Source organism: Salvelinus alpinus, chromosome 14 (genome assembly GCF_045679555.1).
Source record: "Salvelinus alpinus chromosome 14, SLU_Salpinus.1, whole genome shotgun sequence".
Classification (NCBI taxonomy): Eukaryota; Metazoa; Chordata; class Actinopteri; order Salmoniformes; family Salmonidae; genus Salvelinus; species Salvelinus alpinus.
Window position 1 is genome coordinate 50,120,521 of NC_092099.1, and position 23,850 is coordinate 50,144,370.

General features: G+C 42.2%; 2 protein-coding genes and 1 pseudogene across 7 annotated transcripts in view; all 3 read left to right on the plus strand.

Moving 5' to 3' along the window:
• LOC139539017 (methyl-CpG-binding domain protein 5-like) overlaps nucleotides 1-2,853 on the plus strand; it is a 41,140-nt gene extending 38,287 nt beyond the window's left edge. Inside the window, exon 10 of one of the 4 annotated variants that reach the window (XR_011667854.1) lies at nucleotides 79-140. Coding sequence is in view for 1 of the 4 variants with exons in the window: in XM_071341687.1 (XP_071197788.1) it covers nucleotides 79-141 (63 nt within the window). In the remaining 3 variants the exon portion in view is untranslated. Of the gene's footprint in view, nucleotides 1-78 lie in introns of all 4 variants that reach the window. The other 3 variants (XR_011667855.1, XR_011667853.1, XM_071341687.1) reach the window with 3 other exon arrangements.
• Nucleotides 2,854-3,308: 455 nt separating this feature from the next.
• Nucleotides 3,309-14,004, plus strand: LOC139539018 (enhancer of polycomb homolog 2-like). 3 transcript variants are annotated; one of them, XM_071341690.1, is made up of 14 exons: nucleotides 3,309-3,717; nucleotides 4,707-4,866; nucleotides 5,227-5,372; nucleotides 5,515-5,721; nucleotides 6,287-6,435; nucleotides 7,162-7,297; nucleotides 7,549-7,761; nucleotides 7,885-7,968; nucleotides 8,166-8,314; nucleotides 8,517-8,842; nucleotides 9,413-9,549; nucleotides 9,721-9,871; nucleotides 10,066-10,345; nucleotides 12,710-14,004. In XM_071341690.1, exons 1-14 carry the CDS (start codon nucleotides 3,565-3,567, stop codon nucleotides 12,780-12,782), a joined length of 2,364 nt encoding a protein of 787 aa, XP_071197791.1. In that variant the 5' UTR covers nucleotides 3,309-3,564; the 3' UTR covers nucleotides 12,783-14,004. The 3 variants fall into 3 exon arrangements, with proteins under 3 accessions (XP_071197791.1, XP_071197790.1, XP_071197792.1); XM_071341689.1 differs by having other exon boundaries at nucleotides 7,885-7,992; nucleotides 12,710-13,557; XM_071341691.1 differs by lacking the exons at nucleotides 3,309-3,717; nucleotides 4,707-4,866; nucleotides 5,227-5,372; nucleotides 5,515-5,721; nucleotides 6,287-6,435 and adding an exon at nucleotides 6,468-6,952 and having other exon boundaries at nucleotides 7,885-7,992; nucleotides 12,710-13,557.
• A 950-nt stretch (nucleotides 14,005-14,954) lies between these two features.
• The window catches only part of LOC139538272 (kinesin heavy chain-like), a 40,123-nt pseudogene continuing 31,227 nt past the window's right edge, over nucleotides 14,955-23,850 (plus strand).

Consider the following 23,850-nt stretch of genomic DNA (forward strand, 5'->3'; position numbering starts at 1 on the left):
GGTGCCCAAATGTGTGTGAGTCTACAGTCTCTAAAGATGGTGTTCCATTTTTATTTCCTAATTTCTTTGGCGCACCAGATGTCACAGAGAGACCGACAAGTCAAGACCCCTAAACCCAAGAGGAGGAAGATCTCCAGATGACAGTGAATGTGTGGATCTGTTACTTCAGTGGCCTTCTGAGTAGCGGTCCATCTAGCCAATGGGTTTCATTGTAGCCGATGTGGAACCGCTAGCTAGTTAGCTGTGTGTGCATTAGACGCGACCATTGTCCACTCTGTTAAATCAGCTTGGTACTTAGTCGAACTGGATTGGTGCTACAATTAGTCAACACCCCTTCCACCTTGACCACCACCAAGACACTGACAGTGAAAGAAGTACAAGAAAGGGTGGAGGAACCTAGCTGCAAAATAATCTCTATAATATATCCACTGCTAGCTTGTCCTTATATAGAATCTCATTCTTTTCCATATGAGGAAATTGTTGGTACAAATATTTCTGATGCATTTTAGATGTACAATAGACAAAGGAAAACAGTACATTATATTCAGTGATTTAATTGTATATATTGTTCAGTATTATCATAGATGAGTTGATCTACTGCTCATTTTCTAATGTACATGTCTATCTTCCATGTTTTTATGTTGCACAAAACAGTGCGGCCAGAGATTTCTTTTTTCAAAAGAAAAGCAGCATAAAGGCATTTTTCTACAGATCTATTGAAACATGCATCAAACTGCAGAAGGATTAGGAACATTTGAACTTCAACAGACACTATTTTCAGCAAGGATGTTCTTCTCCTGCTGGAAAGGCATACAGAGTCCCAAGAAAAGTAAACTGGTAGATTTGAAGATGGACACTGTGGGTCTATCTGAACATAGAGAGACATGCAAATACTTTCTCTTATGTTTTTATCCAAGAAAAGAAAAAGCCATCAAGGGAAGGAGTCTAAAAAAATGCCTCTAAGTTAAATTATATTTACTCCCAAAGTAAAAATGTATTTTCTCTGAATATTTTTGATACAGATTTTCTGTGTTATATCTGCCAAATGACTTTAATTGTGAGTGTTTTGTGTTCATTTAAAAAAGGGTAAGTTATTGTAAAGTATAAACAAATTTGTGGTATACATGCATTCTGAAACTTAAGTATTCAATATTAACAGTTGTAATATATGGTTATGTCACTAGTGTTTAATTTACAATTAAGTTAATATTTAAATGGTGCAAATCATGTAATTTGAGCATTGCTCTGTTTTGTGTTTTTTTTTTTTATACCCTTGAATGTGTCATTTTCAAGTGTCAAAATGCCTTATTGGATGAACTGCACATTTACAGTTCAGAAGAGATCATTAGTATAAGCATTGGTTTTCTTTGCTCTGAAAAGCAAGTTTAAACGACCCAAGAAAGTATGAGAGTGAACTTTGATTTGAGCCTTATATCCAATGCTATAACCCCCAGCTGCCAAAGCTATGCCCCATCACAAGTTGGGACTTTTAGTTTATATTATTTACCTTTTTAATACTCTATTGAATAGGTGGCCTTAATTTAGTTGATTTTCATTGTTTTTGTTGCTTTTGTACTTTATTATTTATTTATGAACCCCATATTTGTAGATTTGTTACATTGCATTAAAATGGTTACTTAGCAATAATACTAAGAGTTGTACACTCTGAAAAGCCTTTATAGTGTTATATTTTTCTCTTAACAAATTAACAGCCTATATATGGATAAATATTCAGTCAGTGGTTTTTAAATATGAATTTATATATTTGTGTTTATTTATGAAGTGTAATTTCTTTGGGATGCTTGTATGTGCATATAGTGTTTTTTTCTTCTTACTCGTGTCAAAACTGAGTATATACCCACAGCCTGAAGACATTTTTAAATGTTTATATTAAATGAGTGAACTTAATTTTCTGTACTTTATACCCTGACTCAGGAGGGGAACCTTCTGATTTGATCAGTCTTGGGTAAATCTGAAATTGTAAAACTGAAATGTTCTTGATAAGTTTGTCCAAAAATGTTGTATTTGAAATACAATATCAAGTCATCTGTATTAAATTGTAACAGAACAACAGGTCATCCTAAAATGTAATCGCTAGGTGACCAAGTGTTATTAATACGAGTGTCATCAACATTATATCCATCTTGTTTATAATTATTTCATTTAGCACTCTTACTCCTAAAATATGAAGAGCTCACCACTAGTTCATGGACTAAGTAAATCATGTTAAATGTTGTATTCCATTTCAAATTACTTGGCCTAATACTAGGCCTATTTATCATGAAAGTATTATGAGTTACATTGCATTAAAATTATTTAGGTCTTCCATTTTCAACTTTTTGTCTACTGCAATGATCTTGAGTGATTGTGTTTATATGGAATAAATGTTTTGCCATCTTGTTAAAAAAAAACATTGTTTGAATTAGCTTTTTATTGAATGTTTTTTTCCATGTCATTTTGTGATCTTTATTTCAGGACATACGGTACAAGCTGAGTGGCCCACATTGGTTTTATGGTGTGGGGAAGGGAAAACATTTTTGTAAAGTATTTTTATTTTAAGTCATTTGGCATTTTAACAGTCACAATGTGGCACCAACATTGAAGTATATTTTGTACTTGAGGTTCTTATAGTTTTTAATATCTTTCTGCATACATAACAGCTGTAGCATCTCCCCTTTCTGCTTCTCCAGCAGAAATGTTTCACATTTAAAAAAAGTGTGCCTGAAATTTCAGGCAGTGGAAGGTGGCTATTATGCTTCGTTCAAAATCTTTCCATTGTGTTTGTTCCATAGGGATGTACAAATTTGACAAAGTATTGCATTAATTTTGCAATAAAATTATGTATTCTATCAACTGTGGTTTATGTGATTTTTATAGTCTCTTCCAGTCTTTATCAGTTTCCCCTTAAAGCAGCTAACTACAACACACCTACCCTAATTCACTTCAAATCCAAACACATCTGTGTTTTACATTGCCAGTGTAAAATATGTTATATTTTGTATATTCAAGGACACTTAATTAAGTGATCTGTAAATTGTTCAACTACCCTCTTTGCAACTTTTGAAATGATAGGCAGAAATGTTATTGAGCATACTGGGCTGAGTGTTTGGGATAAGTGAACAATCCCCATGTTATGTTTTTCCAACAACTAAAAAGTAATACTTAACTAGGCAAAATTCAAAGTGTGGTGGTTTGCATGCATAGTCATTAAAACCATGTTACATGATTTCTTCATGCGTGTTGTATGAGATGCGCGCGCAACACCAGGGCCCATGTTTTTCAGATGTGTCGCGCTGGCTGTCGGGATTGCTCAGACGCTGTGAACATGTCCGCCATGTTTTCCATGGCACTGGGAGAGGATCAACCGAGAAAAATAGCTTCTAAATCCATGTGAACGCGACCAGAAATGGCTTTTCACATTGAATTTCGACCGAATGAGAACCAATGAATCCTTCTATTGTGGAAACAGCGGAGTCCCTTGTGGATTTATACCGAATTTTTGAGCGAATTCGGGCGGGATACATGTTTTCTTCGCATTCAATGTGATTGCGATAGGGGCCAACAATGAGTAAACTATCGTTCCGAGCGCGAGCGCTAGACGCCGCCAAACCTCTCCCCATATACCGCAACAAAGACCTTCCAGACCTAAATGACTGCGTTTCGATCAACCGGGCTGTGCCGCAAATGCCTACGGGGATGGAAAAAGAAGAAGAATCGGTAAGAAAACGTTTTAAAATTGAGATCTCTTAAAAAATATTTCAGGTGCACAGCAGGGCGATTGTATTCTTGATGCGTTTACGCAACGTCTTGTGCGTATGTTCTGTCTATGCTGAGGGTCCTTCATTTCACGCTCGTTGCGTAGTAAATCGTGGTCTTTACGACAATATATACTCTCATTGCGTAAACAACGAGGCTTCTGTATGATTGGCGACGCTTTCTTCGACTAGTGACGTGAATGATTTTACGCAAATTTTCTTGGTTGCTATTGATAACAAACAGGCGTGCGTTGTCGTAACAAGTTAGCATAGCTAACATTAGCAAGCTAATTTACAGTGAGTTTCTTATCCAACTGTATATGTCTGAAGTAGGTAATTAAATAAAGTGACTACTGTATACTAGTTGGCTAACGGTTAGTTAACTTGGGTTAACTCTAGCTAGCTGTCTTTACTAAGTAACTAACAGGAGATGTATGGGTGGCAGATGGCTATAGGCGCCGTAAAAGAACCTTGTCCCACTTGTTGGCTAGCAGGGTAGCTAGCTACTTCTGTCTTTGATCTCTATTCTTGTTACATCAGTGCAGATGTAGTATTGCCTGCAGTCAAACAGCAATGAAAGAATCCTACACCTTTCAAATTGTTGCAGGAGGTTTCATCACCATGCTGCAAGCCGCTGTTGGTTTGCCTGTGCAGCTGAGCTGCCAATGAACCCAGGGCATACAGAGTGTTATTTGCAGACAAAACGGTCTTGTCCGCTCTCCGTTTGTACAGTATATGAAAGGCAGCCTCTTGCATTCATGCTATGCAAACATGGGATTTATTTCGTTTAAAATACAGAGCAGGTCAGTTACAAAGTAAACACATTAAGATAATCTCATCATTCTTTCTCTCCTTACTCTATCTGGTTCTTCCTCTGTCTCACTCTCTCGCTTTCTGAATTGTGCAAATATAGGGTTTCAAAGAAATAGAATATTTCTCTCCCTCTCTCAGGAGCACCATCTCCAGAGGGCCATCTCTGCTCAGTCGGTTTTCAGGGAGAAAAAGGAGAACATGGTCATCCCGGTGCCTGAGGCAGAGAGCAACATCACTTACTACGACCGCCTCTACAAAGGAGAGCTCAGGATCCCCAAACAGCTCTTCCACATCCAGCGTCAGTAGCATTTCTTTGGAAGCAGCCTCTGTAGGCTAGACCCCCTCCAATCCAACTCTCTAACACGCACGCATATTGACTCAGAGGACAAATGTCGACAAGCTATCAAATAGTTTCTGAAAGGTTGCGTGCCAAATCTGAATAGTGACTCTTTGACCAGCTAGCTAGTACATATTTGACTGTGTCTTTTAGCCAAGGTTACAGAACAATTGATGTCAGTTGTTACCACATCACTTTCACAAGATGAAATCTGTCCAGCAGCCGACCAACTGTAATTGGTTAAAGAGGCCCTACACTAAAGCATTTGCACCAAGAAAGCCTTTGCTGACTTCATTTTATCCTCTCTTCCTCCTCTCACAGCCCTGGGTCTGGACAATGAGCAGCCAGACTATGACATGGACTCAGAGGATGAGATCCTCCTCAACAGACTCAACCGCAAGATGGAAATCAAACCCATACAGTTTGAGACCATGGTGGACAGGTTGGAGAAAGCCAGCACAAATCAGGTAACATAACACCCTCCGTCTGGACCAGCAGCAATTGTGTTATCTAAAGAGGTTCTCTGCTGCTTTAAGAGGCGTTTGCTCTGGAAAATAATCAAGGGAAACGTTGTAATAAACTAAACTTTCATCTCACGTCTTCTCACAGATGGTCACTATCACAGAGGCCAAACTGCTGCTGAACGAGGATGACTACCTCCTGAAGGCCGTGTACGACTACTGGGTGAGGAAGAGGAAGAACTGCCGGGGCCCGTCGCTCATCCCCCTCATCAAGTTGGAGAAGAGGGACGGCTCCACCAACAACGACGCCTACGTGGCATTCAGACGACGCACAGAGAAGATGCAGACCAGGAAGGTGAGGAATTAGAATCACGTGGCTTGGACTGAAGTGTCTCCTCGCACTTAGATTATATGCAGTTTCAGTATTAGGCGATCATTTGCTGCTCTTTCCGTCTGTGATGACCTTCATTGTAGCGACTCTTATTTTTTACTAGGCAATTAAGTTAATAACAAATTCTTATTTACAATGACGACAAAACCCTAACCCGGACGACACTGGGCCAATTGTGTGCTGCCCTATGGGACTCCCAATCATGTCCGGTTGAATCGAACCAGGGTCTGTAGTGACGCCTCTAGCACTGAGACGCAGACCGCTGCGCCACTCAGGAGCCCCATTGCAAAGGAAAACTTTTTTAAATTGTTTTTGTTCTATCAAGGCTTGTAGCCTTGCACAATTTAATTATTAATTGAATGATGTTGCATGTGATTTGTTTCATGTTAGCTACAATATGTTGTCGCCCCTGTAATGTGCTCCAAGCATTTTCATGTCTCCCTGTACCCTTACTCACTCAGGTCTCCTGTGTAGGCTTGATGATCCTGAGGGTTGGTATAGTTGTTTGACCATGTCTCTCGATGTTTAGAACCGTAAGAATGATGAGGCGTCCTATGAGAAGATGTTGAAGCTGAGGAGGGAGTTCAGCCGGACGGTCACCATCCTGGAGATGATCAAGCGGAGGGAGAAGAGCAAGAGAGAGCTGCTGCACCTCACCCTGGAGGTGGTGGAGAAAAGGTGAGCCTTAAAAGCATTGGAGGGGGGTGTTGTGAGATTGCAGTCTGTGCCTTATTGGTGCCCTGTTTCTCACAATGCGCGTGTGACTGTAGCCTGTGTCCTGCTAGTGGTGCATGGAGGAACCCGGCAGGGCTTCCTGTGTAAGAGCAGGCTACAGGTCATGCCGAGTGGTCATTGTCGGAGCGGGCTGCAGGTCATGCCGGGTGGTCATTGTCGGAGCGGGCTGCAGGTCATGCCGGGTGGTCATTGTCGGAGCGGGCTGCAGGTCATGCCGGGTGGTCATTGTCGGAGCGGGCTGCAGGTCATGCCGAGTGGTCATTGTCGGAGCGGGCTGCAGGTCATGCCGGGTGGTCATTGTCGGAGCGGGCTGCAGGTCATGCCGGGTGGTCATTGTCGGAGCGGGCTGCAGGTCATGCCGGGTGGTCATTGTCGGAGCGGGCTGCAGGTCATGCCGGGTGGTCATTGTCGGAGCGGGCTGCAGGTCATGCCGGGTGGTCATTGTCGGAGCAGGCTACAGGTCACCTAGTTTCTAACACTGTAACACACTACTAGTCCCGGTGCTGAAAGAAAAGGCTTGTCTCGTCCTGTTCTTTCATGTTGACTGTGAATACCGTCAGTCAATATGAATGATGGTGAAGTTACAGCTGCCTATTTAATTTTTTTTAAATTCCCCCCTTGTATATTGAATGAATGTATTCTTATTATTTATGTGTTGTTTCCGTGTAGATATCAGATGGGTGACTTTACGGGTGAAGTCCTCAGTGAGGTGACAGCCCCTTTGGCTGAGAAGCCCGTCTACACAGTTCCAATCACTGTAACCAACGGAAACCGCCATAACCACAAAGCTGAGATCAAAATCAAGGTAATATTAGGGCTTCTATCAACCATAACATTACCTCTTTACTTTTACCTGGGGGGGGGGTTACATTTGACCATCAAGCAGTTCAGAATAGGGAGATGCTGGAGGATGAAACCTGCATCACACTGATTACATTTCAAGAAATTGAGTGCAGCAATGAACTCTTCTCACTCTGATCATTTGACTATGAAGAAATCTTGTCTGTGTGGCTCTGACACTTAACGACCTTTAACTCCACTGTCTTTCTCTTTCAGACGCACAAGTCTGGTGGTCTCCAGCACCATGGGTACCACCACGTCTCGGTGAAGGACGAGGATCCCTTTGACTTTGTCAGACCAAAGAAAAAGTACACCAGGCGGGAACCTCTGTGCCGCCCCGGCAGGCCTGCCAAGCGCCAGCACATCGTTAACAAGGCCGATATTAAACAGTATGACTTCCACAGCTCTGGAGAGGAGGACTACCCACTGGTCAGTACCTCTGAGAACAGGGTCCTGATGATAATATCATATTGAAGAAGTTCATGCGTTATGACATATTTAGTTTGTGTGCAAGTGTGCATTTTATAGTGTTGGTTTTGTCTTCTCCTTCAGTCTCCACCATCAGAACCGGACGAGGAGAATGATCCAGATGGAACGTTTGCCTTCAGAAGGAAAGCAGGATGCCATTACCTTGCTGTGAGTCTCACTGCAATCACAACTGTAATTAAAGTATATTCTCTCACATTCATTTGCAATTCCACACATTATTAGTATCGGTGGTAATATTGTGCTATTGGGTCTAGTCTGTGGCTAAGGTGGTATTTGGTCCTGTCTGTATGTCACTGTGGTAGCTAGCCTAAATGAGTAACGGTTTCCTCTGCCTGTCTCTCCAGCCCTGTTTGGACCAGACCTCTGGGCTCTTGTGGGATCACCCTGAGTTGGCAGGGCTGGATGCTCTGCGGCATCGTCAGTCCCTCACCGCCCTCTCTGTACCCCAACGTTGTGTGGGACTGGCCCGTAGGAGGGTGGGCCGAGGTGGCAGGTACGTCACAGCATACCTCTCACACTGCGTCCACTTATTCTCCTTTGAAATATTTGTCTTTGCTGTCTTCTGTTCAGATAGTTATGCTATAGGTTAGGTATATTGTAGGTTAGGTATTTATCGTGACTTTGATTTAAGTCTATTCATAAATGTTAACTCACATTATGATTTATCAGAATGAATGTTTCTCTTCTTCTCTCAGGGTCCTGTTGGATCGGGCATCGTCAGACCTGGATGGAGTACTGAAGCAGCTAGACTCAGCCGTCTTCAGCTCCTCCTTCCCTAAAGGCCTTTCTGCGGTTCCAGAGCTATCTGACCACCAAGTACCCTCACAGAACCATCGAACTATGCCTGGCTCTGCATCCTCGCTGACAGACCTTCTGAGCAACATTCAAGCCCTGAGGTGGCGCTTTTTCAGACCTAGGTCCACCCAGGGTGACGGCAGTGGGGAAGGCAGGACGGGTAGACCTTCCATGGACAACAGGTTGTCTGGAGGGCTGTTTGTCCACACCAAGAACAGTGGCTCAGGTGAGCTTCTCCTCAACACCATAGCGAAGGTCCATCTTCCACTTTCCAAGCCACTACCAAACATAATTTAACTGTATACAGTTTCTATCTTGGCTATATTGTGATAGTACTGCTTGTGGAACACATTTGGTTTTTCTGTTAATTTTCACATTGTGGTTTTGTTTTCCTGTCAGCCCCCCTGGTCTTCCTCACATTTCTCTACAGAAACTGTTCTCAGAACTGCCAGGAAGGGTTGATTCACAACTCCCAGTCAGAAATTATTTGTTCAGGGAAGTGGAAAGACTGCCACTGAACTGTAGCATGTTAGGAGCTTGCATATTGAGGAACTGGCCTCTCTCCTGATTCTGTTTGCAATTTCCTTGGCCGCTTCTTCTCTCTGACCCCTAGTGTTAAGGAGTGGCACCGCAGGCGGTCTTCATCTTCTTACCATATCCTCCTCCCTTCAAGGATGCTGTATTACAGTCTGCTAGTCTTCCCTCCCTCGTTGCTTTGTACACCACCTTAGTATATGTATTGGTCTCTTATCTTTGTTGTTCTTAGTCTGATGGCCTTGATCTCCTGTATCTGCAGGTGGCATCACAGAGGAACAATACCAGGTCCATCAGCAGGCTCTGGCCCAGATGCAGAAACAGCAGCTGGCTCAACTGCAGCTGAAAGCTCCTCCTCCCCAGCAGCATTTCTCACTGCCCGAGCGACAAAACACACAGGTACACAGTCTTTCACCCCTTACACAGCATTCCTAATGACTTCAGTCCAGTCAGTGGGGCAGAATGCATTTTCATTTCATGTGTTGATGGGTTTCAAACAGCTCCATGTGTGTTTGGATGACTGCTATGGCCGTGTTCTGTTCTAAAGACTGTCATTATATTGTGTTGTAGACTGCTGGCTCCACTGACTGCATCATATCAAAGACTCTTGACTCGGCCGGCGCCCATTTTGCTGCGTCAGCTGTGATCAGTGCTCCAGGCCAGGTCAACAATGAGAACAAACCAGACAACACCAGCGTCAACGGCGTCGTCCAGCCTTTAGGTCTGCTTCAGAATATATCATACATTTGAAATCTATGGACTACTCTCAGATATTATTTTGTTGTTGGGTTCCGTAGAGGAATTGAGTCATTGCTAAATGACCACCCCACTTCATTAATTTACATTTTAAGATATGTGCTTATTCGGGTAATAGGCCTACTCAGGTTTGACGGTGTCATATCACCTCTCCTGCAGGGACCTCCAGACCTCCTCACTCCACCAGCACATCCCAGGGCGGCACAGGGTTGGACAGGTCAGGTCGGACCCCCTCCAGCGGTGGCCCTCTGCTCCCTGCTTCCCACTCGACCGCACCCCAGTCTCTGCCCAATCACCGGGGCCACGGCAGCGCTGTCTCCCCTGCCCACCACCACCACAACGCCCGGCCCTCACCGTCTGCCTTGAAGCTGGCCACCATGGCCGCAAGCAGCCTGGAGCGCGTGCCCAAGGTGACGCCTGCCATCGGCAGCATGGCCAGGTAAGACCTTTCAATTTCTTCTTTCATTTAGAATGGCTGATATGCAGTACCAGTCAAAAGTTTGGACACAGCTACTCATTCAAGGGTTTCTATTTTTTACTGTTTCTACATTGTACAATAATAGTGAAGAAATCAAAACTATGAAATAACACATGGAATCATGTAGTAACCCAAAAAGTGTTAAACAAATCAAAATATATTTGAGATTTTAGATTCTTCAAAGTCTTTGCCTTGATGGCTGCTTTGCACACTCTTGGCATTCTCTCAACCAGCTTCATGAGATAGTTCCCTGGAACACATTTCAATTAACAGGTGTGCGTTAAGTTAATTTGTAGAATTTCTTTCCTTAATGCGTTTGAGCCAATCAGTTGTGACAAGGTAGGGGTGGTATACAGAAGATATCCCTATTTGGTAAAAGACCAAGTCCATATTATGGCAAGAACAGCTCGAATAAGCAAAGAGAAATTACAGACCATCATTACTTTAAAACATGAAGGAAGTTTCTTAATGTGCAGTCTCAAAAACCACCAAGAGCTATGATGAAACTGTCTCTCATGAGGACCGCCACAGGAAGGAAGACCCAGAGTCACCTCTGCTGCAGAGGATAAGTTCATTAAAGTTACCAGCCTCAGAAATTGCAGCCCAAATAAATGCTTCACAGAGTTAAAGTAACAGACACATCATCTCAACATCAACTGTTCAGAGGAGACTGCGTGAATCAGGCCTTCGTGGTTGAATTGCTGCAAAGAAACCACTACTAAAGGACACCAATAAGAAGAGACTTGCTTGGGCCAAGAAACATGAGCAATGGACATTAGACCAGTGTGGTCTGATGAGTCCAAATTTGAGATTTTTGGTTCCAACCGTTGTCTTTGTGAGATGCAGAGTAAGTGAACGGATGATCTCTGCATGTGTGGTTCCCACCGTGAAGCATGGAGGAGGTGGTGTTGGGGTGCTTTGCTGGTGACACTGTGATATATTTAGAATTCAAGGCAAACTTACCCAGCATGTCTACCACAGCATTCTGCAGCGATCTGCCATTCCATCTGGTTTGGGCTTAGTGGAACTATAATTTGTTTTAACAGGACAATGACCCAAACACACCTCAAGGCTATTTGATCAAAAAAGAGCCACTAGAGCTAAATAACATTCTGTAATGTTCACAACCACATATACTTTGAACTCGTGAAAAGTGGGAGATGCTGTCAAGAAACACTGGCATATTTTATCAACGGACCCAGCTTTGCCAGCTGAATTTAAGAATCCACCACTTATTGTATATAGGAGAGCTCGCAGTTTACACAATAAATTGGTCCATGCCAACTGCCAGCCACAAAAGAAAATCAGCCAGGCTCTTTTATGGCCTCTTCCGAATGGCAGCTATAAATGCAGAGGTTGCGCACAGTGCAACAATATGAAGTGTGAATATTTCTGCCACCCACATACAGGAAAACAGTTCCAAATAAATGACATTATGTGCTCCACCTCCCATGTTATCTAAATTATTAAATGTCAATGTGGCCTGTGATATTTGTATTTATTTTTTAAAGATTTTGTGGCATAGAGAAAGTTTATCAGACAGGGAAGGTGATACTAATAATACTCTGAGCAAAATAGAATGTTTTTAGATTTTCACCCTCCAGACATTATTTCCTAAAGGTCTTAATGATGAAATGCCTATATGTTATGTTGTAAATTTGAACATGAATTATACCCCTATTTCAGATTTACTTTGATGTTTTTCTTGCGCGGTTCACTGTGATTTATGAAAACTTGCTTGGTAGGTCATGTCCTCATTGCGGTTTTACAGACGTGTTAAATACATTTTATGTACACACTTTATTTGAATATTTATGAAATGCATATTGTTATATTTGATAGTACGTATTTATTTTCCCTCGACTCTAACCCCATTCGATGCGTGGAACTGATGTGGGTGGGGCTAGGTCTACATAAGGGTGCTAATTTAAAAACTCACAAAAGCCCTGAGGAAGGCCGTGAGGCTGATACGTAATGCTTATTATCACTGCTTTTTAATATCGAGCAGTGTGCCAGGTTCTTTTTTCCCTCATTTTATTCAACTGTTACCATGCACCTGCAAAAAAGATAGCTCAGATGTGCCTTTTTAAATTAAGAATCTAAAATATTTAGATTTGTTTAACACTTTTTGGGGGGTTTCTACATGATTCCATATGTGTTATTTCATAGTTTTGATGTCTTCATTATATATAGAAAAACCCTTGAATGAGTACGTGCGTCAACTTTTGACTGGTACTGTACATAACTTGTGTTTTTAATTTTCCAGGCATACCAATTTGCTTTTTATCTGAATAATGACTGACTATATTTCGTAATTTTTTTCAGGGATAATCACGAACCGGAGAGACTTGCGTTGAACGGTATTTCAGAGACCACAGTACCAATGGAGGTGACATAACCTCGTCCCTTCCTCTTCCCCTCAGACCGGTGAATGTGACAAACTAACTCGCCTCCGCTAGGAAGAATGCAAGCCCCAGCCACCAGAGGGCAAGCATATACAAGGACCTATACAGAATCGAGCATATCAAAATATTATAACAAATTTGTCTATTATAAATGAACATTTTGTAAATTGGGAATATCACTAACTTGTAAAATAGTATATTTGTATCATTGGTATGTTTCTTTTTTTCTGTTACTTGAATTCCAGCGAATTTGTCATCATGCTTTTGCACTTGAAAATGCAAAAAAAAATGTACATGTAAAAAAGCAAAAAAAAATACATTTTTGTTGTTTGGATCATGAGCATGAACCACGGATCCTGTATCACTCGTTTTCACTATTTATTTTGCAATGTTTACATTTTTGTATCTCTAAAGAGGAAATGAATCCACAAAATGTGGACATTGGTGTTGCTAGCATATTTTATTATTGTGCTTTTTTTTCTGAAGATGGAAAAATTATCCTGATTTTTGATTTGGTTTCACAAATTGAATAGATATGGTCTTTTTGTAAGTAACGTTAGATTAGTAATGGTATTTTCCCCTTCAGACAATTTTCTGTTACTTTGTCAGTTGTAACAGAAATTTGTCTTTTTAATTCTGTTTTTTATTTTTTCATTCGATGCAGAATTTTCCAAAAACAGTGAAGAAATCTTAAATGTGCCATTTGCCATACAAACTTATTTATTTAAATTTGCATTGAAATGACAAATAAATGCATCCTAAGATCTATCTGCAAATGTAAAGCAGGAAAACATTTTTTTAAATAATATATTTGTCTTTTTAAACAGGTAGGGAGCCAATGAGGAGTACATATGATTTTTACCATTCTATCTGTAATGTATTACGCGGTATAATCGTTAAGATTACTTGGCAACTCTGTTGAATGACTAACCCTTTGGATTGGGGGGTGCAGATCAATGTTTTGGGGATTTTTTTTTCTCCCTTGGTGAAGGGGCAAGAAACATGTTGAAACGATGTCTGATGGTCGGTGCTTGACCTCTCCTGTAGATTAGTGTAGTTGATGTAGTGATTCCTGTACAGATATTAGAAATATGTTTAGATAATTATCTAGTGTTCATGCACTATTTCTTCAGACATACATGTTTCCCTGTTACTTGTTCTTGGAGGGTTTCAGAAAAAAGTGCAGGGAAATAAACATATCTATTCATATCAGTATATTAACTCTTTTTCCTCTTGTTTGAAATTTCTTCACCGAAGTGAGTTATGTATTTAGCCTTAAGTGAAGTTTTACTCAAAGTGATTGTATGCATCTGCAACAGCTGTTGCTATGTTTTAGTCTTCAGAATGTTCTATACTGTGCTTAGTAGTTATCCTTCACTGCATTCTGAAATGTATTCCGAACAAGATCAAGAGTGAGGTTTTAGTCATGTGTAAGGTAGGCCAACTAAAGACATGGACCAGCCTGGTCTCATAGACTAGACGTAACATAGTAAAGGTAAATTCGGGAAGCTCAAATTAGTATATGTTACATTTGGTATGTTTACATAAGGCATGGTTACTTGAGGCAAAAGCAGAGTGGTTGGTCAGGTGTACAACTCTTAACATCTCGTGTTCGAATCTCATCAGGGACAGTTATAGCTAATTAGCAACTAGTTTTAGCTCCTTTGCAACTATTTAGCAGGTTAGCTAACCCTTCCCCTAGACTTAACCCCTAACCCAGCTATGTTACGTCTATGAGACCAGGCTGACAGGTTGAATGGACCCATTATTAGCATTGGGGAGATCAGAGGCCCCCTCATTCATAGGAAACCCACTAGAGGGAAGCATTGGGTTGAGTGATTAGCTTTCAAAGGATCATATTTATCAAATAAGAAGCATGAGCTGGTGCACACCCAGAGGAATGTATTTTGTATAGAGGTGCTGACTAACTCTGAATAAACTGCAAGCTATTAAAAAAAATAGCTGAACATATATATATATATATATAAACTCCCAGTAATTTATTGGGTAAAACAACGTTTCGGCATCACTGTGCCTTAAAGGATCATATTGGACCATCAATTCTATTTTACACAGAAATGTCTTATGTGGTGATGAGTTAAATTAGGGGACTAGGTGTATAACAACATTTGCAAAGTAATATCAATGGCAATAACTTATTTTATCGTTTATCAATATGATTTCACTACTGCTCCCAAAATTGCATAGGTGTCATGTTCGGGATGCAAGCACGTGATAAGCCGCAACAACAGCATCCCCATCACTTGGGTGGACCTAGATGGGATTGACTGGACAGCATCAGCGCGACGAGCTTCAAATTGGTGGATGCTGGTTATGATGCAAGGCGCCGTCGGTGGATACGGAATACTGGAAGTCTGAAGCAAATATTTGACCACGAAAATGGAATCTTGAACTCAAATCCATAACAGACCATTCATCAAGCTATTTTTTTAAACTTGAATTCAGCCTACCACCAATTGTTTAATTGACAGGAATGGACGCTCGAGATTGAATTTCAGCGAACCACAATGGAAAGGAGTGGTTAACGTCACCTCTTCGAAGGAAACTGGTGTAAACTTCATGATAAGCAGAGAAAGTTATTTGGGATATCTGTTTGGATATAACGTAGTACTGTGGACATGGCGGATGCTGCTGAGTGCAGTGTGAAAGTGATGTGCCGATTCAGGCCCTTGAACCAACAGAGGAGACAAATACATTCCGAAATTCAAGGGCGAAGATACGGTGGTAATAACGGTGAGCAAAACAATTTGATAGACCTAATGTGCATTGTGTAGTCTACAAACAAAGCCATGGTGCACAGGTGCTTATATTCACTCACAAATTCAGTTTGGCAAAATAAACGGTGATGTGTAAATTGATCATGGACATGGGTGGTGATTCATTGGGGCCTTAATGGGCAATTGTTTGGAATAATAATGGTGTAAACGCCAAAAGGGACCGACATTTTTATCAATAATTCCTTAACTCTGCTATCAATGGAAGAAAATCCAGTAATTTACTGCGGTCCAGTGAGCAGACGCTCATCCGCGCTTGTTTCCTCCTGAATTGCGTGCGCGAATACTCAACACTTGACATTATCGCGTGTTTTCTGGTAGGGAAACTGAGTTGGATGCGCTCTCATGCACAGATAAAGACGACAGCTACAAACAATTCCAAGCAAATAGTTTGAAGCACGCCTATTCAATCTTCCATAATCAAAATTGTACCAAATAATGTATTTCATTTTCGCGCCTTCTCAAAAAATACTTTGATATCATGGGAAGAGTGAGGCTGCAGAGGCTGCCATAGCCTAACGGTGGTGGTGTTTAACAAATGTTAAATTGTTTACATTCATGACATACAATCAAACACACACACATACAACTTCACAGCAATATCTAAGTGAGCTTGAGTTGACCCTTGTACTTTATTTGTATTTTTACCCTCTGTGCACACTCACAGGACTCTACACACTCACGCACACTGACACTCCAACACAAACATTCACTTCATAATTTGCTCACACACATATGGTTTCATATGGCCTGACCAGTGTTTGCCTTAGCCCAGGGGAAGGTTGGGGGTATGGTTGCATACCCTCACACCTTCTACACCAGCTCCGACACTTGTCGGATGTGACAGGGCTTGCAAACTATTACAGACTACAAAGGGAAGCACAGCCGTGAATGCATGGATCATTTGTAAAGTGGGGGAAGTGTTAGGTAACCCACTCAAACACACACACAGACACACACACTTAGGCCTAGTCTTGTTCTTACTGTCTGTTCCACTAATTCAGATAGATACATAAATGAGATATTCACTAGAAGTCTAGAGTATCATGTAAAATAAAGGCATGCACCATGTAATCCTCTTATTCTTGCTCTGACATTTAGAGGTATTGATTTGCAGTATAATTTCAATGTTGTAACCTACAGTAGTCTAATTGCTTATCAGAAAGAAGCTGATGATTTCATTGATATAATTGCAAAGCCTCAAACAGCTTCACACCGGTCGCAAATTAAATGAGAAATAAAAAGAACATGAATGATTAAACAGAAACAGAGGATATACTGTATACATTATATTGAACTGAATGAATGATTCATTTGTATGTGTTATAGTTTAAAATACATTGTTGTAAACAATGACATGATACTACATTGTGTAGGCTATTGAGGGGATAGACTTTCTTCAGTATTAAAGCGAACAAGTACAACCTTGTTTCAGTTCTGTTCCAGTCTGTGTGTTTTATAGGGGTGAAATAGTGCTGTGTCTTTCTTTACTATTGATAAATGTTCCCTCTAAACAGGGGCAGGAGCACAGTCTCTTGGGTAATTCTGAGGCTGGAGGTCATTAGAAATGATTGACAGGGGAGCAGAAGGTCACTGGCTGGAATCATCATCAACAATTACAAACACACAGACATACAGTTTCTGCACGTGCTCTTACACTAGCTATCCCTGACCAAGAGCAGGAGAGTGTATGGCTGGTCACATGCTGTACAGGTGTACGTCTGACGCTGCTTTCTCCCACAGCAACACATGAACTCTCCCTCTCTGCATCAGGTTTGCCAAAGGAGCATGTTGTCTTTACTTTCCCTAGGTGATGCAGAGAAGGTTTATTCTGCTGAAAGACGTTCCTAGTCAGGCAGTCCTCCACCATAGTGATGTCCACAGCACACAATGAGAGCATGTTGATTTGTATGTATGTAACCGGTGTCTGTATGTAGCCTCGCTACTTTTATAGCCTCGCTACTGTAAATAGCCTCGCTACTGTTATTTCTCACTGTCTTTTTATTTCTTTACTTACCTATTGGTCACCTAAAACCTTTTTTGCACTATTGGTTATACCCTGTAAGTAAGCATTTCACTGTTGTATTCTGCGCATGTGACAAATAAACTTTGATTTGATTTAATAATGCTTGAACTGAATCGTTCATCGGGGATGGAAACCATGCACTCCAGCAGAGCGAAGGTCTGGCCTTTCCTTTTTACAACACATCTATTATTGAGAAAATGCCATTTTGACCGTGTATGTGTGTGTGTTTGCGTGTGCTTGCTGCGTGTGTGTGTGTTCACACATCATTTATTGAGATTGTGGGATATAGTGTATGTGTGGTCACATTTGTAAATCTTGCATATTTCTGCCGTACTGCTATGGGTTTCCCATTTGTCTTTCAAGCTAGGCTGAAGTAATGCTTACATGTCAATTAGAACACATGGTGTGTATTGACCTGAGGTTCCTTTATAGGAGACGTGGCATGTTACTATTTCATTCTATATTGAACACGTTCTCTTACAAAGACATTGGAATGGTTGAGAGTGGCAACCTTGTCTCTTTGACAGTTGTTGTAGCATTAGAACCTTCATAGAACACAAAGCAGTACCTTAACAATGCTGAGAAGATCTTGGTCTCGACTGAACAAGAGATTGAGACAGCAGACAGCCTTCCTGTCACAGAGAGGGAGAGAGAGGGGGGGGAGGGGAGAGAGGGGAAGAGTGAGAGACCAAGAGAAACTGAGAGAGAGAGAGAAGTCTCCATCACTCAACAGCTGGCCGACATCCAATCAGCACAAGACTCTCCCTTTGGGAGTCAGTTTCCGTGGCGACTGGGTCCTTGTTAGAGTTACAGCTTTCTCTCTCTCCCACTGTTGGGGTCCTTGACCCCTTGCCTACGCTATAAAAGAAAAGTCGCTCCTCTGTCAGAAAGCTGGTCCAGAACAAAGAGAGGCAGAGATAAAATACTTTTATGATCAGTGTTGTGGATCAGTGTTGCAGTTACAGATGGAGTTTGAGACCCATAAATAAACAACATCGTACAACAATGCCCCCTGGAACCATGGTACATAAAGAGCTATTGCCCAACATGAACAGACAGTAATGTGAAGTTGAGGGCCAGCACTAAATACTTGGGTCTGTGAACTTTCAATTCCATGTGGTACTGTTCCACTGTATGGAACACTGGCCTCCCCAGAATGTAGGTAGACAGGAGGAGAGCGTTCGGAACTCATTAAGACATTTTACTCTCCTATCTGGGTAGCGTGACAGCGCAGCTCAAATAAGTGTTTCATCACAGTAAAGCAGCCCTGACGTTCCAATTGGCTCCCTGGCTGTAGCCGGCCACGGGGGAATTAGGGGTAGTAGTGTAGGGTGTAGTCTTCACAAACTACTGCGACACACAGTGGAGAATGTGAAAGCCGGCACACCAGCCAATCTCTCCCTACAGGCATAAGTTAGTCTGTGGAATTCTACTGTATTTCATTTCAGTACATTTTTAGGGTGAGTTGTCTGCAGTTGTCCAACATCTTATTTGTTTGTCATTCTGTTTATCGACTTTCTATTAATTTAAACTACTATGCTGACAAAACAATATAAACTAGACTAGAGTATGTTAGCATTCTAGCTACATGGTCACTGCTGGAAAGTATTCGGGCCCCTTCTCCTTTAGTTACGCTACAGCCTTATTCTAAAATGGATTAAATAAAACATTTTCCTCATCAATCTACATACAATACCCTATAATGACAAAGTGCAAACAGGTTTTTAGAAATGTTTGCAAATGTATTAAATATAAAAAACAGAAATACCTTATTTACATAAGTATTCAGACACTTTGCTATGAGACTCGAAATTGAGCTCAGGTGCATCCTGTTTCCATTGATTATCTTTGAGATGTTTCTACAACTTGATTGCAGTCCACCTGTGGTAAATTCAGTGGATTGGACATGATTTGGAAAGGCACACACCTGTCTATATAAGGTCCCACAGTTGACAGTGCATGTCAGAGCAAAAAACAAGCCATGAGGTCGAAGGAATTGTCCGTAGAGCTCCGAGGCAGGATTGTGTCGAGGCACAGATCTGGGGAAGGGTACCAAAACATTTATGCAGCATTGAAGGTCCCCAAGAACACCGTGGTCTCCATCATTCTTAAATGGAAGAAGTTTGGAACCACCAAGACTCTTCCTAGAGCTGGCTGCCCGGGCCAAACTCAGCAATTGGGGGAGAAGGGCCTTGGTTGGGGAGGTGACCAAGAACCCGATGGTCACTCTGACAGAGCTCCAGAGTTCCTCTGTGGAAATGGGAAAACCTTCCAGAAGGACAACCATCTCTGCAACATTCCACCAATCAGGCCTTTATGGTAGAGTGGCCAGACGGAAGCCACTCCTCAGTATAAGGCACATGACAGCCCGCTTTGAGTTTGCCGAAAGGACTCTCAGACCATGAGAAACAAGATTCTCTGGTCTGATTAAACCAAGATTGAACTCTTTGGCCTGAATGCCAAGGGTCACGTCTGGAGGAAACATGGGACCATCTCTACGGTGAAGCCTGGTGGTGGCAGCATCATGCTGTGGGGATGTGGAAGACTAGTCAGGATCGAGGGAAAGATGAATGGAGCAAAGAGATCCTTGACGAAAACCTTCTCCAGAGCACTCAGGATCTCAGACTGGGGGTGAAGGTTCACCTTCCAACAGGACAATGACCCTAAGCACACAGCCAAGACAACGCAGGAGTGGCTTCGAGACAAGTCTCTGAATGTCCTTGAGTGGACCAGCCAGAGCCCAGACGTGAACCTGATCGAACATCTCTGGAGAGACCTGAAAATAGCTGAGCAGCGATGCTCCCTATCCAACCTGACAGAGCTTGAGAGGATCTGCAGAGAAGAATGGTAGAAACTCTCCAAATACAGGTGTGCCAAGCTTGTAGTGTCATACCAGAGAAGACTCGAGGCTGTAATCGCTGCCAAAGGTGCTTCAACAAAGTGCTGAGTAAAGGGTCTGAATACTTATGTAAATTTGATATTTCGGTTTTATTTATTTTTTAAATTGCCCACAATTTTTTTTAAATGTTTTTGCTTCGTCATTATGGAGTATTGTGTGTAGATTGATGAGGGGGGAAAAGTCAAGTGGTCTGAATACTTTCCCGAATGCACTGTACTTATTCAAGGGCTTTGACTCTGGAGGATAGCTAGAACCCTGTTGCTTGATGAAACTGGGGACTCTGGAGGATAGCTAGAAACACCGTTGCTTGATGAAACTGGGGACTCTGGAGGATAGCTAGAAACACTGTTGCTTGATGAAACTGGGGACTCTGGAGGATAGCTAGAACCCTGTTGCTTGATGAAACTGGGGACTCTGGAGGATAGCTAGAACCCCATTGCTTGATGAAACTGGGGACTGGAGGATAGCTAGAAATACCGTTGCTTGACGGGGAAACTGCATATGACCTTCAGATGAATGAGTCCCACCCCCACCTCACTCCATCAAAGCCCCAGGGTGAGTAAACCGACTCTTAGCCAGGAGGAACCTCCCATTATAAGATCCATCAATTCTGCTGCTTGTCAAATCATCTCCTTTGTTAAACTAAGGTAATTACATGGGTTTGAAATCAGTCTGACCGAATGTCAACTGTCCCAGATATTATTATTTTTTTAGATTAGACTAGCAGGACAACAACAAAGTGGGAAGCAATATTTCACTCCTACAGCAGTATAGAGTAGTGTCTGGTGGTGGCCTGTCTCCAAGAGGGATGAGAGACACATACACAACTACACACACCCACATGCACAACTACACACACATGCACAACTACACGCACACATAAATACACCCGCTTGCTATGGAAGAGGAGGGAGATTATTTCTGACTGTGGCACTTCTAGCTCCCCATGCACACATGCACACAGGCATTCAATAACATTTCACTAACAAAAATGAACATGTGAATCCACATGTGCTGTACATCTTACACAGAAGTTCTAAAACACTCATAACCCGCCATCTCAAAGTAGAGGAGTGACTGACTTCATCACTACTTGTATTTGTGAGAGTTATTGACATGTTGAAAGCACTGAGCTGCCAGTTTAAACGACATAGCACACAGCTCAGACACCCATGCATACCCCACAAGACATGCCACCAGAGGTCTCTTCACAGTCCCCAAGTCCAGAACAGACTATGGGATGCACACAGTACTACATAGAGCCATGACTACACATCAGGTAACAGATGCAAGTAGTAAAATTAGATTTGAAAAACTGATAAAAATACACCTTACGGAACAGCATGGACTCTGAAGCAACACAAACATAGGCAGAGACATGCATACACACACATGATAACATACGCACTATACACACACGTACACATGGATTTTTTGTTGTAGATATGTGGTAGTGGAGTAGGGGCCTGAGGGCACACACTTTGTGTGCTTGGAAAATTGTATAACTGCCTTATTTTTGCTGTACCCCAGGAAGAATAGCTGCTGCCTTGGCAGGAACTAATGGGGATCCATAATAAATACAAATACAAATCTTGTCTTGAAAACATCTCCTCTCCATCCTTTGTTTTCCGGTGTAACTGTTTGTGGGCCGGCTTGATTCAAGCCCGTCCCAGTGTAACGGATGTGAAATGGCTAGCTAGTTAGCTGTGGTGCGCCCTAATAGCGTTTCAATCGGTTACGTCACTCGCTTTGAGACCTTGAAGTAGTGGTTCTCCTTGCTCTGCAAGGGCCGCGGCCTTTGTGGAGCGATGGGTAACGATGCTTCGTGGGTGTCAGTTGTTGATGTTTGCAGAGGGTCCCTGGTTCGCGCGAGGGGACGTACGTAAAGTTAAACTGTTACACCAGGATGCTGTTAACAGAAACATCTGTGGTTGTCTCTGTCTCCAAAGTAACCTCCAGGCCCACAGTGTAAGGAGACAGGTGATCTGTCCTATACTAAGTGAATAATCAGACAGCGTACTGTTGTGACAGGATAACTGATCTGAGGTCCGTTTAGAATTGCTCCGGCTGTACCTCAGAGCAGGAGGAGACTGGTTTAGTGTGACACCTCCTAAACAGACATAATAACTGATCTGAGGTCAGTTTAGAGTTGCTGCGGCTGTACCTCAGTGCAGGAGGAGACCTGTTTAGTGTGACACCTTCTAGACACACTGACTCTGAAAGAGATCTGGAGGGAACAAGGTCACCACAGTCATGGAACCTTGCTGGATGTAATACGGACTCTATTTTCTCACCTTGTCAGATTGTCAGACCCTGCTTGCAGTCAAAAGATTCAACAGTGAGAAAATGTCTGAGGCGGAAAATGTTTAGGCTTTATTCACGTTCTTACATTCAGTTTTGTTGATGAAAATAACTCACAACGGTTCCTCAGGAATGGACTAACGGTGAAATTAGACTATTGACAGTTGCTTTATTTCGTCCCTTGCAGAGTAAGCCCTATGTGTTTATCCGAGTCCTGCCACCCAACACAGCCCAGGAGCAAGTCTACGATGCCTGTGCCAAGCAGATCGTCAAAGGTCAGAGACACTGTACTGCAGTCTCTTTATCTGACCTCCTCTCCTCCTCACCGTCATCATCATCCTCATCATCATCATTTTATCATCATATCAACTCAGCTCCAGAGCTACTATGAAAGACGTAACCCCAGTGTCTGCATTTTGTAGATGTGCTGGGCAGGTACAATGGAACAATCTTTGCCTATGGCCAGACCTCATCAGGAAAGACCCACACCATGGAGGTAAATCAGAAGGACATTTTGATGCCTCACTGGGATTTGTGCTAGAACCAAAGAGATTATTTTAGAGATTAGATTAAGGATAGCAGACATTAGGCTTCACTGAAGCTACTGTGCAAGTATGACTATTAGCAGCTAATTCTATGGAGTTTTACAAGCCAGTACAAAGGAGAGGCTCATGGAACATAAAACCGTTTAAAGAGGAGCCAGAGGTACAGACTAGAATCAGGTTTAACTTTTGGCCTCGCTGCCTGCATCTGTAGGTGATCTAGTCACCCATTGGCTGAGTTGGTAGTGACTGGAGTTTAAAGGAATAGTTCATGCAAAATCTATATTTGGATTCAATTACCTTTACCTTGATTTGTGTCTGAAGGCCCATGGTGACAGAATCCACAATAATCCATTATGTACTTCTGTCTACAGCCTGGAGTTGGCATACTAGCATCGTCAGATTTCATGAATGGCAACAGCCGGACCGATGTTAGCAAAGCTGCACTGCAAGCCGAGACTTTTTTAATGTTTGTACTGCTAAAATAATTGCTGGAAC